Here is a 14732-nt window from a genome sequence, read left to right as displayed (position 1 = left end):
ATATGCATCAAAACAGGAATGTTTTCCTGTGTGGCATCGTTGTTAAGAATGAAACCTGGGGAAACGGGCTGTGTTTCAAGAGCACGTAGGCTGTCTAGAATGAATCTAGCAGATTCCCATGGCTCTCTGCACCCTCTTCTCCAGAGTCATGCTGAGGAGCCTTGGGAAGCCCTAGCAGTAGCCCTTCCTGCTAAAAATCTCCAAGTTTGTTAAGCTTGTGGTAGCCTATATTTTTCCTAGGTTGCTGGCACTGTTGTATTCATTTACAGAACTAGTAGTGCGTTCAAACTGCAAGGGGGGCTCTGTATTCAAAGAGCAGATGGTTAACGGCATAAGTGTAACCAGTCTATGAAAACTAGTCTTTCCAGTGAGCATCTGTTTTCCCTGGAAAAGCTAAAATAATCTTAGATTGTTGACCTCTATTTAGTTTAAGTTCACTTTGGCAATCCATTCTAAGTTTGTAAGCTCTTAAAGTGTTTAGAGCTTTCCCAGAGGTTAAAAGCCTGACTTGCAGACAGCAGAAATTAATCAAATGTTCCTCTGGAGCCTGTGCTGGGAAGTAGAAAAATAAAGCAAATAAAAAGTTAATAAGACAGGAAATGGCCTTCCCTTTCAGATGAGATTTTTGTATAAACTAATCTTAGCGCTAATTTTTATTTAAGGATGAAGAATATTTCTACAGAGCCACATTCAAAGGCATATGCATTTTTTTGGCCCAAAACAAGTACCAGACTGGAAGACTCCTGCTAAAGCTGATTTTCCTTTCCAAACGCTGTCAAGCTACTTCTCTTTAAATACCTCCTTAATTGTGTGTGAGTCAGTGCAGGCTTTACATTTCAAGTTGTCATTTCATATTTCCATCTGTTGCATGGAAAGCATTTAACAATGATACATTGACTGCAGAAAAGCATTTCAAAAACAGAGTAAATTATATGTACAAAACAGTGCCTTCTTACTGAAGGGGTAAAGGTGGGTCATGTCAATGTGGCACACAGGCTTTGCCATTTTAAGAACATCTTAAGGAGGGAAATAAAAAGGTGGACTGAAAGGACATATAGATAATGAAATCCCTCAGTGAGCACAGTACCTTCTATGCTGTGCTTAGAAAATGGAATGGCTGAGAGTGTTAATGCAGCTTTAATATATATATTTTTTCTTCATCTATAAGGCTGCAGCTGAAAGCAGTGCTGCCGTACATTCCTGAAGTTATACTGTGTAAATACCAGTGATCCATGGGCAGAAATCCATTCTTCACAAATTCTTTTATTTTGTAGTGCTTATGTGTATCTAGTCCAGTGCACGTGTTTGAGAGTAAAGGCTCTTTAGCGGTGTTGATGGAGAAATTCTCCTCTCTAGGTTTTTTTTTATAGATTAGATGTTTCATACAGAACTGTACTGTTTTCAGTCTGTTTTTTGCCTTTCTGAACAGAGCCTTGAACCACATTTTCACTAACGTGTCAATCTGTGAAAAAGCTTTATTTCAGAGCTGGCATTTATATGCGAATAAAGCAGGAGAAACAGATTGCAGGTGAAATACTCGTAACCTATTAGATAAGAGCAGATTTCTAAAGGTATGAAGGTGATTAGTGGTATTGTCAGAAGCTCGAAGTTTCCTACCCCCAGCTGTTTGCAATTGTAGTTAGGCACATATAAATGCAGCAGTGTGGCCATCTGCACCTTTAGATGCCTAAATTCCACTAAAACACTAGCCCCCGTTATTGTCTGTTTATGTTAAAATCAATTCAGCTCAACATTTATTGAGTTATACCTCTGATCTGCCACAAGCACTAACGGTTATTATCTCTCTTGGATTTCAGAAATACTTTCCCATTATCCATAATTTTCTATATTCATACTGTTAGTCCGCTGGTTCAGACAATGCTGTCAGCTGCTACTACCTGTGCACTATGAATAACAGAAATCTTTCGTATCTAAGGCAGATTATAGGCGCCCTGCTGTGGCTTTGGTCTCCAAAAGTCTTAAATGAAAGTACTTTTATGGTATTTAGAGAAATAGCATCTCTCTTCTATGTGGAACAGCAAATCATATCTATTGGATCTGGCTCAAAAAACACTTCCACGTTTAAAATGCAAGTACCAGAGGCCAGACTTATAGCTGAGTTTAAGATGCCTTTTTACCTGGGGAAACGCAAAGCCACCTAACTTAAGTACTCCTTCAGCCAGGCTGTGGGATACCCAGCGGTAGGTATGTTCCACGTCTCTGTTGCAAAGCTTTCTTTTTGCATTTTATATGAAAATATCATGACTCACTCTCACAAATGGTCTTCTAACCCAGTCATAAAACCTTGCTTGTTTTGAGGAAAATAAATATAGGGGGGCGAACAGTATGGATTTCTGGGGAAAGGGTTTGGAGGGATGGATCCCGACTGAACGTAAGTGCTTGGGCCAGCACCTTACATTTAATTTGTTAAAAGAGGGAAAACTGAAATATGAAATAGTATCTTGACTGTTTCAAATACTGCAGCCTGTGGCAATTTGATAGAAGAGGTGAGGCTTTGTGTTCTGCACTAATATTCATTATGTTGACAGTGTTTAATACTATGCCAGTATTAAAAGTCATGTTTTGGATCAAGCTATATTAATCATGCCATACATCTAAATTATTGTTCGCTATATCTTTGAGGGGATTGAGTACCATGGAAAGAGTTGTGTTCAGTTGAGTTACTGTGCTTCTTTCTCTAGATTTCTTCCAAAATATCTTTTTTCTGTTACACAAATAAGAATGCTTTCTGGAAAGAAAATAAGCAAAGTAGTTTCCATGTCTCGTGCACACATTTATTAAGCTGTGTCTGTGTTTTACATTTTTCTCCATTCTCATCTCAAAGATAGGGAAATAATCTGTTCAGAATCCCTGCAGATGGGCCCTTGCCAGCTGAGGTTGTAAAGAGTTTATGTGAATAATATAAACCAGGATTTCTTTCAACTCAGAATATTCATTTTTCATGGGAAGAGCCCACATATTCCTGTAAATGTACATAGGGAAGGGTTTTTCTAGAGGCTGTTAGTGTAAGTAGATAACCACACAGCTACAAGGGGGTTCCAAATAACCATCTTTACTGAACTTACATAAAAATACCAGGCTTCACTTCTTCATTAGGTGGTTATTCTAGTATATTCTCAAGGAGTTCATGTAGGAGGCTATAAAAAGATCAGTTATGGAATTGTAAAATCATATATATGAATGACTTTTGCCACCAAGTGAAGTTTGCTATTTTTGGCTCGCATTCCTGATAGAGCTAATACCTTAAGATTTAAGGGATGAGCAAGCAGCTCTGGAAGATCCTCTCTAACATAGTTAAGGTGAGTGGCTTGTGACTACAGGAGAATGAGACACAATATCAGGTTTCAGAAAACTTTTTGCTGCTTTGCTGTTTCCCAAGTAATACATCAGGATGATTAGAAGCCTGAGTGCTTTAATTATTACGCCCCTTGGATCCTGATTCTTCCTTGTGTCAGCAGTTGATGCAGACAAGATAGCAGCTTTCAAACCTCAGCTTTGTCTCATTTGTTTAAATAGTCACGGTCTTCATTATCAAAGCTGTAGACTTAATTTTATTGTGAAGTGTCCTCAGAAGCATAGGACGAAAGATGAGGCACAGATGCAATGCATCATCCGGCTGCTGACTCTTTGTTGCAAAAAAAGGTGGAAACTTCATCTTGGTGTGGGCTGTAATGCTGCAGACATTAATTTCATGTTTAGTGTGACAAGACTTGTCACCAGCCAAAAAATATTTTCCATCGCCTTTTCTTTCTGAGTTAGTAACTTATGGTTTTGTGATTCTGTTGCCTGTATGGTAGAATATAAATTAAATTACTCCTAGAGGCTCTGAAGGTTTCAAATAAACTACAGATTTATGTACAAAGGTACTCTCATATTTATGCACTGTTTTCTTATTTACTCAGGTGAAAGCAAGATTTTGGTTATGAAGTGTAATAAATTTGATAAGTGTAGTCATTGTTTCTTCATATATTCCAAAAGTTTTTAGCCCCAAGCAGTATCTATTTTAATCTGCTTATTGGTAGTGACTAAATGAAAAAGAAGATCCACCAGTTGCAGAACTCCCTCAAATCTGCATGGGAAAGTACTAGTTTGTGTAGCAATGTCAGACACTGGCCTTCAAGAGAATATGATTTTGTAACATAATCCTACAAAAATTCACAAGGCTGTATTGTTAAACTAGGTTTTGTATACACTTACTTATACCTAAAGGACAATTTCACTTCTTAAAGCATCAACTTATAAAATGGATAATTTGTTACAAAAAGAATTTAATTAAATTTTAAATTTAAGTTCAGGGTCTTTTTTACCTTGAAAGATGCTATGGCCTGTAGTAATGGTTGCTGTTAAGAGATACGGTTATAAGAATATAAACTAACAGCAGAAGGTGAAACCAGGAAAAAAAAAAAACCAACACCTTCTGCAAAATGCAGTGACTGAAGGTGCTGGAAAGCCTGTGACGATGAGGTGTCAGCAAAGGCAATGAAGAAATGCACATTTTCTCAAGCTGCTGTGATAATAAAAGTCCTTCCTATGGACCATGGCACACAGCTGAGCCATGGATCCGCTGCAGCCTGCTCCTTAACCTATGGCTCCGGTGAGGAGCTGCCGTCCTGCCAAGGGACTTCCCGCTGCCAGCAAGGCCAGGCCACCGGGCACAAGGCTCCCTGCCAGGAGAGCAAAGCGCTGTTAAGTGTTTATTGCAATTATGCATTTAAACACAGCACAGTTGATGAACCAAACTCTGAGGTTTTGATGTCGTCCCGCCAGGATAACAGCAGAGGGGAGCGCATTTCAAATGCCCTTGTGTTTGGCCAAAAATGAGGCGAGTTTGCCCTGAACCATGCCCAAGGCTGTCATAAGTACGTGGCGTGGCTAAGGGGAACAGGACGGCTCCAACCTCGGTAAACTTGGCTTGGCAAGTTGACAGAAGGGCCCTTTTCCCAGCCCTGCCTCTGGCCCTGTGTCAGCGCAGGCTTCCTCCTCGTCCCTGAGCAGTCACTGCTAAGGGAAAACAAATGGCCAACAGAACAGGAAATATTTAGGTGAAGCACTTTCAGGTAGCAAAGCATGAATGAACGCGCCTAACTGTTGTTTTTCTTCTCCCATATGGCTGTTAGTTCCCTTTAGTCTCCTTGTTCCAAAAAAAAAAAAGTATTCCAGAAGAGATGCCTTTAAAGTAAGTAGTTAAATGCTTCTGGCATTCAGTGCACTGTTCTACAGTAGCTATTCGCCTGCTGTTTAATATGCAACAGCGTTTTAAAAGCCAGCCCTGCTCTCCTTCGTGTCATCAACAGTCTGTATCAACGTACCGCAAGGCTGCAAAATACCTCCGGCTGTTTCCCCGACCAGAGCACAGCAGTTGTGGGACAGACCTGTTCTGCACTAGAGCCGCGTTTCTTTTAAATAACTAAAAGTAACTCGTTTCATGGAAATTCTGCATGAATAATGTCATGTAAGATTTGTGGACGAGATGGCACCTTTCAAGAGAACAACTGGTGCATTTAAGAAAGAGACAAGCCCTTTTAAAGTTCCTAGTAAGGAATAACATTAAACAAGTTTGTATCTGAAGTGGGTTTTGGTCTCGCAGTGAAGGGCGATTAATAAAGGTGGTGATGATGACTACCGTTGTCCAAAAATATTTGGAATTTAAACGACTATATAGGTCTTGAATGAAAATGGGAAATAGAAGAATAAAAATCCCAATTGTTCTTTCCAGCTCTTTCACTGCTTAACGACGTCTGGCATGACCCAGTCTCCCTCATTCATAGTAAATTGTTCCGCCACACTGGAGGGGTCATGTAAGAGTCAGAACTTGTGTGCAGATATATGTATACACGAGTTGCCCATATATCCAGACCTAACACCAAAATCTGGAGCTTGTAGTTCCAAACTATTTTCACAGGGAGGTCGGTTATGGTGGAAAATGTAAGGCAGCTAGAGAAATTATTACGCTGCTTAAATAGCTCTTGCATACCTCTCTCTTAAACCTGTGCTCTCAGAACTATGATGTTCTGTGATGCGCCACGGGGGGAAGGCAGCACGGAGCTCTCTTGCCCAGCTGAAGTCCCACCAGCATGAGGAAAACATTTACAGACTTCCAGTGCACCCATCCTATCTCTCAAGCTTAAATGGAGAACGAAGCGGATTTATGGGATTATTATGCATTGCATGTTAGAGTGGTCTAGCTGCTAATAGTCCTCCTGTACGTAGTACATTTCTATTGATTTTACATTTGCAGTTACCCTGTTAACACCTGCCCAGCTGCTCAAACTGTGCAACTTGCTGACTACTCGCGCTTCTCCTGGGTCCTGGTTCTTTTGGCTTTGGGTGAGCTTGAGAACATCAGAGCCACAGACTCAAAAGGCAGAAATTAAGCCTAAACTTACCTGTGTTAAGTAGCTGGTCCATTCTGTATTTGCGACTTAATTTCTTTAGCCAGTAAACAAAGATTTGAACCAGACACCTAAATAATTTAAGGTGTGAGCAGTTATAGCCTCTGCTAAAAAGGACTAAATACTTTGTACGTCAGCACTACAGGCCAGAGATCTTGGGGACTGGCAGGCAAGGGCAATGAGCACTTCTAATTTCCATGAAATTTAGGTTTTCAAGTTCAGTACCAAGTGTTTGCTGTTGATGTTACTTCCAATGGAAAAGAAGTTAGGGTTTAGCCAAAGCCTCTGTAAAAAGCTGTTCAAAATGTAGCTGCTTGTCTGCTTAGAAAAAGCAGCTTGCTTTAGTTTGCAGAAACAGAAACCAACTGTGAAATCCAGGACTATTAATATTTCAAAGTGTTTTGGTGACATAATAGATTGCAAAAGTGAGGCTTGTATGGTTTGTGATGTTACCAGAAATCCAAGAAGTATTTATAGCTGCCTTCACACTTGACTATTTTTTTTTATTGTATAGAATACATTGATGCATATATAAATGAAAAGGATAGAAAGCTACAAAAACATGAAACAAGAAACATTCTTTTTTTGTCTCTACCTCCTTTCAGCCTTAACGTCTCATGCTTTCCACTTCCTCGCACAACTGTCTGCCCTCCTCTACCCTGGCTCCCATTTTTTATACCTAGATTTATTGGTATTTTTAGGTCTGTTGAATCCTTGTCCAATATTTCCTATTTTGAGGTGTGAAAATACCCTAGTGCTACAGGGAATTTGTTTGCTCTGAAAGGCAGTCAATAATTCAGTGCTTCTATGGTGTTTGTTTGGACTTCCAAAGTCATTCCTTCAGTGTCACGGTGTTTAAAAGCAGGTTTGAGCCCTCAGTAAGAGTTACTGTGGGGAAAATCCAAATTGGCCTAAGCAGCAGTCATAGAATTGACTGCGGACTTCATCTCCGTGTTGGACTTGTGCCCCTAAATAAATTGGATGGGTTATGAAATCTCAGTCTTATGAACCTCTGCATGTCATGCTTAGAAACAGAAATTATTTCTTTTTAAAATGTTATTACTTTTATGAAAGGTTTTCACATTATCTTCTCTCTCTATAACAAATGCTCCCTTTTTCTCTAATGAAATACAATTATTTAGTCCTGTCCCTAGTATTAGCTGGAAGAGGTCTGATGGAAACTCATTGACAAAGAAAATCAAACACAACAAAACCAAAGGAGTTCTTGAAATCCCAGATGTTCAGCAAGAAGATGAAGGCTCTTATGAGTGCATTGCAGGAAACGTTCGAGGAAGAAACGTTGCAAGAGGTCAATTATTTGTCTATGGTAAGCAGATTGATTAATTATTTTTTTTTTTTTTTGCAGAGCATGATGGTATTCAGATGTATTTTGTAGATGAAGTCTATTAGCCCTTTACTGGAGATAGGAAATGTAGTTCAGGTTAAGCTGATTAAAAAATAATTGGAGGTCTGCAGTGACCTTCACTGAATTACATCCTCAGCAAATAAAGATATTTGGCATTAAAACTCAGATTGAAAATGTGGGCTGTGCCATGATGAAGTTGTAAAGGTTAATACAAGGCAGAAAGAAATCCCTGGTACATTTACATGAAACATTAAGGGCAGGCGAAAAGATTTACTCTCAATAGCTCACAGCAGCATAAAGCTGTGCTGCCCCCGATGCAGATCAGAGAAGGATTCATGAGGTTTTGGTTCATGCAAGTAAAAGATTATTTCACCTCCTATTCTCGCTGAACTGTATTGGTCCATAAACGGATGAGGGCAAAGCAAGAGAAACTCATTGCACTGCCTCCCTCTCCTTTTTCCTTGTCTAAAAGTAGGGAATAATATTTCTGTGAAAATGTTCTCACTTTCCTCTTCCCTTCCCACACGCATTAATTTCCTGCCATCTAAGTCACATATGATGGTCCCTCACAGCCACGGTGAACCACAAGCTCTTTGGTCTCATTGTTAATACCCAGGGAAAAGCAACATATTTTCCCATAAGAGGCGAGATCTTTTCTTTGCCTCAAATCTGTCAAAAGAAAAGGAAACAAAATTAAATGTAACAATGAGAAAAAAATTACAGAAAGGTAGACTGAGCCTACAATTAACATCTGTTGAGAAGACCTTGGCAAGGTTTTTTGTTAAAGTAAATCTCTTCATTAGAAGAGATGCAGGCTTTGCTGATAAGCCACCAGTCTCCTGCAACCATGGCTAATATTAAGACCTATGCCAGGAATAGAGCAGTCTGCTGCTGTTTTGAATATTTAAATATTTCTTTGCTTTTAGGGGGTTATTTTCATTCTCATCGCTCACTAATTTTTGCAGAACATCAATCAAACAGTTCTATTAAAATTAAGTTCAGTAGATTACCTGGACATGATTGATAACAGCATAGGCAATTACAAAATTATGATCAGTTAATACAATCTAAAACAACGTGCTTATTAAATGTGCTTTGTAAATTAATTAATAGCTGTTCACAGTGAAATATATAAACAGCACTGGTGAAGCTGTTGCACGAGATTTTTTTATCATATTAGGAGTGGGCTGGTACATTATCTATGTAGTTGACTTCCTCCTGCTTAATTTTTGTGCTGCTGTGTTTTTACTCCGTGGGCAGCTTGTCTCTAGGAAATAACGTTTCTTTCCTGGACGCTGTCTGCTGCTTTGTGTATGATGCCGAGATGCCGCGCCGTCGGATATTTAGCAATAAAAATGACATGTAATCAGAATCACTTTTAGGCGTGGTGAGCTGTATCCCAGGTACTTTCCCATTCTGTGAAGCAGCCTGGTGGCACGGTATTAATCTAGTGTGGGACAATCTCAGGGTACTTTGCTGGGGCAGAGTCATGCACTACCCCCAGGGTCATGCTGTAGAGGGAGGCTTTTTAGTGGCTTGTTCTGCTGGTCTCAGAGGGTAATGATTCTCTTTCTAAAATGAAATTGCCCGATGTAATAACTACACGTATGTGTGTGCGCTGGTTTTGGCTGGGACAGAGCTGATTTTCTACGCAGCAGCTGGTACGGGCGGCGTTTTGGCTTTGTGCTGGAAACAGTGTTGATAACACAGGGATGTTTTCATTATTGCTGAGCAGGGCTGACACAGAGTTGTGGGTTTTTTCTGCTTCTCACACTTCTGCTTCTCACAGCCAAACAGTGAGGAGGCTGGGGGGGCTGTCGTGGTTTAGCCCCAGCCGGTGACTAAGCCCCACGCAGCCGCTCACTCGCTCCCCCCCGCAGTGGGACAGGGGAGAGAATTAGAAAAAAACCTCGTGGGTTGAGAGTAACACAGTTTAATAGGACAGAAAGAGAGAAAGAAGAAAACCAGCTCTATCCTGGCTGAAACTAGGACAGGGGCACAAGCAGTTGGGAGGGGACACGGCCGGGACAGCTGCCCCCACTGCCCAAACGGGTGTCCTGGACCATATGGGGTCACGCTCAGCGTATAGAGCTGGGGGAGAAGGGCGGGATGTTCTGGGTTATGGCATCTGTCTTCCCAAGTCCCCGTTAGGCGTGATGGAGCCCGGCTGGCCTGGAGATGGCTGAACTCCTGCCTGCGATGGGAAGGGGTGAATGGATTCCGTGTTTTTCTTCGCTTGCGTGTGCGGCTTTTGTTTTACTTAAAGACAGTTTTATATCTCAAACCATGAGTTTTCTCACTTCTACTCTTTTGATTCTCTCTCCACCCCACCAGGGAGAGGAGTGAGTGAGCAACTCTGTGGTGCTTAGTTTCTGGCTGGGGTTAAACCATGGCAGAGTGTTTATATATATATTTATGTACATATGGAGACTGCAGTGTTATGATTTAAAATTATTAAAATGATTGAAAATTTTTCATGGGATGTTAAGACAGCAGGCGCTTATGCTAGAGGCAGAGAGATGCAACCTAGTATCTCACCTGCATGGGGCTTTGGTCCACCCCAAAGTTAGGCGCGTTAGTCGTTCTCCCTAGGTCTCATTCACCTGTATCTTAACTATTATTCTAAATGTCAGCCTGTCTCAAGCTAATTTCTGCTCAGCTCAGTCCTTGAGTACTTAGTTGGATGTTTACAGAGCTCTTATGTGATTCCTGCAAATTCCGCTCTTACACAGCAATGAACTTACGTAAATGTGCCACAAGTATTCAGAAGGTCTTATTCTAACCTGAGTATCCCTAATTCCTTTGTGTAGTATTTGTGTTGTAAATTACAACCAAAGAACCCATGGTCTGAATCCATGGTCTCAGGGATGTGAGTAGACAGAGGGATAGTATTTACGATCTGATTCCTTCAGTAGGTACTAACTAATGATTTTGATATTTCTGTTTTTGGTACACACACCCGAGTACCTTGAGGAGGATTGTTTTTCATAAAGTAGGGATCTCAGTGCTTTCAGAGAGCCTGTCCATAATTTCAGGCATGTAAAATCACTGCTGCTGCAAATTTTGGCCATAAAAATGAATAATATCTAAACTGAACTTCCTGCCCACTAACCACTTGGTAACCAGCATTTTTCCATGTTAGTCCTGAAGTTTAATGCCAGGGAATTGTTGTGCAGAATTCACTTGCAATATAATAAGAATGTGTTGGACAAATACTAATTAGCCTTGCTCAGTTAGTTAATTAATGGCAGCATACCTCCAGCAAAATCATTTTTCTCCTGCTTAAAATGGTTTGCATATTTTTTTCAGCACTCCCTGAATGGGATAAAAAAATCCAAAATGCCTTTCTGTCTCTCTATGACAGTTTAGTTTGGGAATGTAAGGCAAAAGGAAAACCAAATCCTTCCTACAGTTGGTTAAAAAATGGCCAGCCACTCACATCAGAGGTAAGATTCCTGTTACCTTCTTTGTTTTCTTGCTTGTCTTTTTGTCTTTACATGTTTTAGTCATGATATTCATTTTACAGTGCCTTACCTTGTTTCAGAAATTTAATTAAAGTTTGATATATCAAAATAAACATAATAGCAGAAAAACTTTGCGACACAAAGCCTTGGTTCTTGGAGTTCATCTTTATTGAAAATGTATGGTATTGCCAGTTTAGAGAGAGATTCACCAACTTCTTCATATGATTTATCTTACAGAGCATCTAATTGCTACAAGATATGGCAGTAGGTGTGGATGGGTTTAAAAATAACCATTATAGTTAGTTAAAGAAGGGTCTGTCCAGAAACACTGGATAGATTTGCAGACCTAATCTGTAATTTGGGAAACTGGTAGGATGCCAAGTGGCTGTGGAAGAGCATTTCAGAACTGGAATTGCAAACTGATCAGCCTGTTAACTTGCACTTTTTCCTGTTCTTCCTAAACTGTAGGCTGGATGGACCTTTGGTCTCATGCAGTATGGCCATTCTTACGCTGTGTCAATGCTTTAACCGAATTAGTCAGCTATGAAAACAAGTTAATATTGAGGTTAATACTTTTCTGGGTCTATGTAGAGGAATGATAGACTAAAGAAAACCGTATAGAGTTATAAGGAAAAGGTGAATAAGTAAAAAATCTCACTTAAATGAAAAAGAAGGACCAAGCGGAAAGGGAAGTAGTGAAGTGGTAGAAGTTCAGAAGAAGAGGGGAAGTCAACTGGAGCTCGAACACTTAAACTTGATCAGATGCTTATGTAGACAGGTCTTTGAGAACCCAGCTTTGTCTCTTTCCAGGCAGTATAATTACACTTTTGTGGTGGCCAAACTTTGGTATGTCTGTCTTCCCATTTTCAGTTGTTGGTGACCTCATGGAGAATGAATTCTGTGGCAAGAGACTCTTTCCCTCATTTGCGTTCTGCTGAGGCCAAGTTTTCCTTTTTATTAAGCATTTATTCAGCATCTGTTGGGCATGAAATGGCATGGCTCATCTGTAATGCATTCTTACTTGGTTGGAAAAAAACCTAATACTGTGATTAATTTCTGTCTAGCAAGAACAGATACAGAATCATTTCCAAAACATATGGGGCAAATTAGCACCTGCTGGGTTGCAGAACCAGCACTTGTTTGACTTAGGGTACTTATTTGAAGCAATTGGAGGGGGGTCTGATCTTCCATATGATTTTTCTGCTGGATTAGTCCAAAACAGAGCCCAACTAGCATCTGAGAAGTCTAGCCAGAATTTACTTGGATGGCAATTTTTCTGAACCTGATCATTCTACTTACTCATTGTCACCTTTTCCTAAGCAAGATTACCTAGTTTCTCTCTCTTTGAAGGCAGCGATATTTAGAATCTGTCACTCTTCAATTGCATAGTTTCAATAAAAAAGAATAAAACACTCTACAGACAGATTTTCGACCAACATTTTCACAGTACTTACAGTGTATTGTAAATGGAATACTTCAGGCAACAAAATGTTGAATGTTATTGCTCAATGGACAGAATGGATAGTTTGGAGGTGAAAGTACAAGGGAGATGTAATAAAATATTCAGTCTGTCACAGCACCCTGCTTGTTGGAAAAATCACGGGAAGAATACCTTCCAGGCGCTTTCTACCTTGGGGCTGATTCTGAGGATATTGTCTACTCTTTGTCAAACCTTTCTCCCTGACCACCTAGCTGGTCACCCCTGCATTATTCCTGTTTGTGTACATGGTGTGCTGCTTTCTTCTCTTTGTCTGCATAGCTCAAAAGAGCCGGCAGAGAATGGTGGGGAATTCGGCATGCGTATGAAACGCGAGCGTTGCTTCAGAAGGGGCTTTTATAGTCAAAGGATATTTATAAAAATAGAACGCACCAAGAGGATAGCAAACAGCCCGAAGGTAAAACTAAGTATGCAAAAAAGATATTTGTAGCGAAAGCCTCAAAAAAAATTAACAGTGCATATGTAATATAGTGTTAATTAGTTTGTAATACACCAGCCATACAACCGCAGGCTGCTCTCTCATCAAATCTCCAAGCTAGACAAGGTTGGGCTGGGCCAGTTCTTGGTTGGGAGACCTCCAAGGAAAAGCCAGAGTCTTGGAAAATAGAGCTCCGGAGGTGGCACGCTCCCCTCTGCAAGCACCGCCGGAGCGATCCCAACCAGCTGGTCCGCGGCTGCTCGGCGAGTTGGGGCACGGCCATTCAGCAGTTCACAAATACGTTTTAGGTGCCGGTAGCTGTTCAGCGAGGACTGTGCTCTACGCGCGGGCAGCACGTGCAGTTACTGCTCCACGGGCAGCAGAGTCAGACTAAAGGAGCAGCTTAATAATAATAGCAGTATCTATCGTTTCAGACTCACATTTGGTGATGGAATTTATATTCCCTGTTGTAGGCTTCTTCCACACGGATCTGTTTTGGGGAAACGTACTCTCTTCTCCTCAGTGTTACACTTTGCAGTGGAGCTATTATTGTCTCCAGAGGCTAGTAATAGTAAAATCACGAAATATTTAGCTTTAAGTTATGTTTGTAGCACGAAACAGGCTTTTTTTTTTTCTTTGCCAAAATAGAGCAAATAAAACTCCTTTTAATACACCCAAGCCCAAGCTCTGGTCCAAATTTACCTACTGTGTAGTTTCCTCTATTTCAGCAGAATTGCACCGAAGAAACTTTGTGTGTGTAGCAATTCGAGCCATGAGGTACATGGTCTCCCTCTGATCTGAACAGCTGCCTGCGGGCTTCAAACAGGAATTTAAAAGCATTGGCTTTCCGTAGAGCTTCTGCAGCGGATCATTTTGCTGTGACTCGTGATCTCGTGACACTTGAAACGTTTCCATTATTTGAGCACCTCTGTCTCCTGTGGAGCTGTTCTGATGCTCTTAGGTATCACCATCAGGTTCATCTGCCCGGCTGAGGGGGGCAAGCCACGCTCCGCCGTGCCCCCGGCCGGGGCGCAGGTGCCGCTCCTCGGGAGCCGTACGGGAGATGCTCCAGGCTCCCAGCACGCAGCCGCCGTACCTGCCCTGCGGTGAAGCGCACCCACCGAGTCACGGTTCGGCAATGCAGAGAAACACATGCCCAGATGTTCCGGCTGCGGCAAACCTGCCCGAGGCAAGGACTCTGCAACCTGTGCCTGGCGTTCTTGCAAAGTTTGAAGAGCTCTAAGAGGTCTGAAAACATAACCGCCATCATATAGCCAAGGTATAGGTCGTGTTTCTGATGCGTTCATCCACATTGCTCCCAAGAAAATAACGTGTCTGCTTCTGAATTACGATCGAGTGCATCAGTGTGATACCAAAAAACTTGGGGGTTGTACACTTGTTGGCTCTGTCAGTGTTGTTTGCTTGTTTTTCTTTTATCAGGAAAGAATTCAAATAGCAAATGGAACTCTTATCATACCTACGCTGAATATGTCAGACTCTGGCCTCTATCAGTGTGTGGCAGAAAACAAGTATGATACTATTTATGCCAATGCTGAGTTGCGGGTGATAGGTG

General features: G+C 41.1%; 1 protein-coding gene across 3 annotated transcripts in view; it reads left to right on the top strand.

The window, feature by feature from the left end:
• LOC309408800 (contactin-6-like) overlaps positions 1-14732 on the top strand; it is a gene marked incomplete at its 3' end in the record, with an annotated part of 84475 nt that overhangs the window by 28403 nt on the left and 41340 nt on the right. For 2 of the 3 annotated variants that reach the window (XM_082004750.1, XM_082004751.1), the window contains 3 exons: positions 7556-7740; positions 11089-11225; positions 14600-14729. In XM_082004750.1, the coding sequence (XP_081860876.1) occupies positions 7556-7740; positions 11089-11225; positions 14600-14729 (452 nt within the window). The remainder of the gene's footprint in view (positions 1-7555; positions 7741-11088; positions 11226-14599; positions 14730-14732) is intronic. The other variant, XM_082004752.1, reaches the window with a different exon arrangement.

This window comes from Phaethon aethereus (assembly GCF_964289735.1).
Source record: "Phaethon aethereus genome assembly, chromosome: 11".
Taxonomy (NCBI): Eukaryota; Metazoa; Chordata; class Aves; order Phaethontiformes; family Phaethontidae; genus Phaethon; species Phaethon aethereus.
Note: the sequence above shows the minus strand (reverse complement) of the source record. Positions and strands in the feature narration are given on the sequence as shown.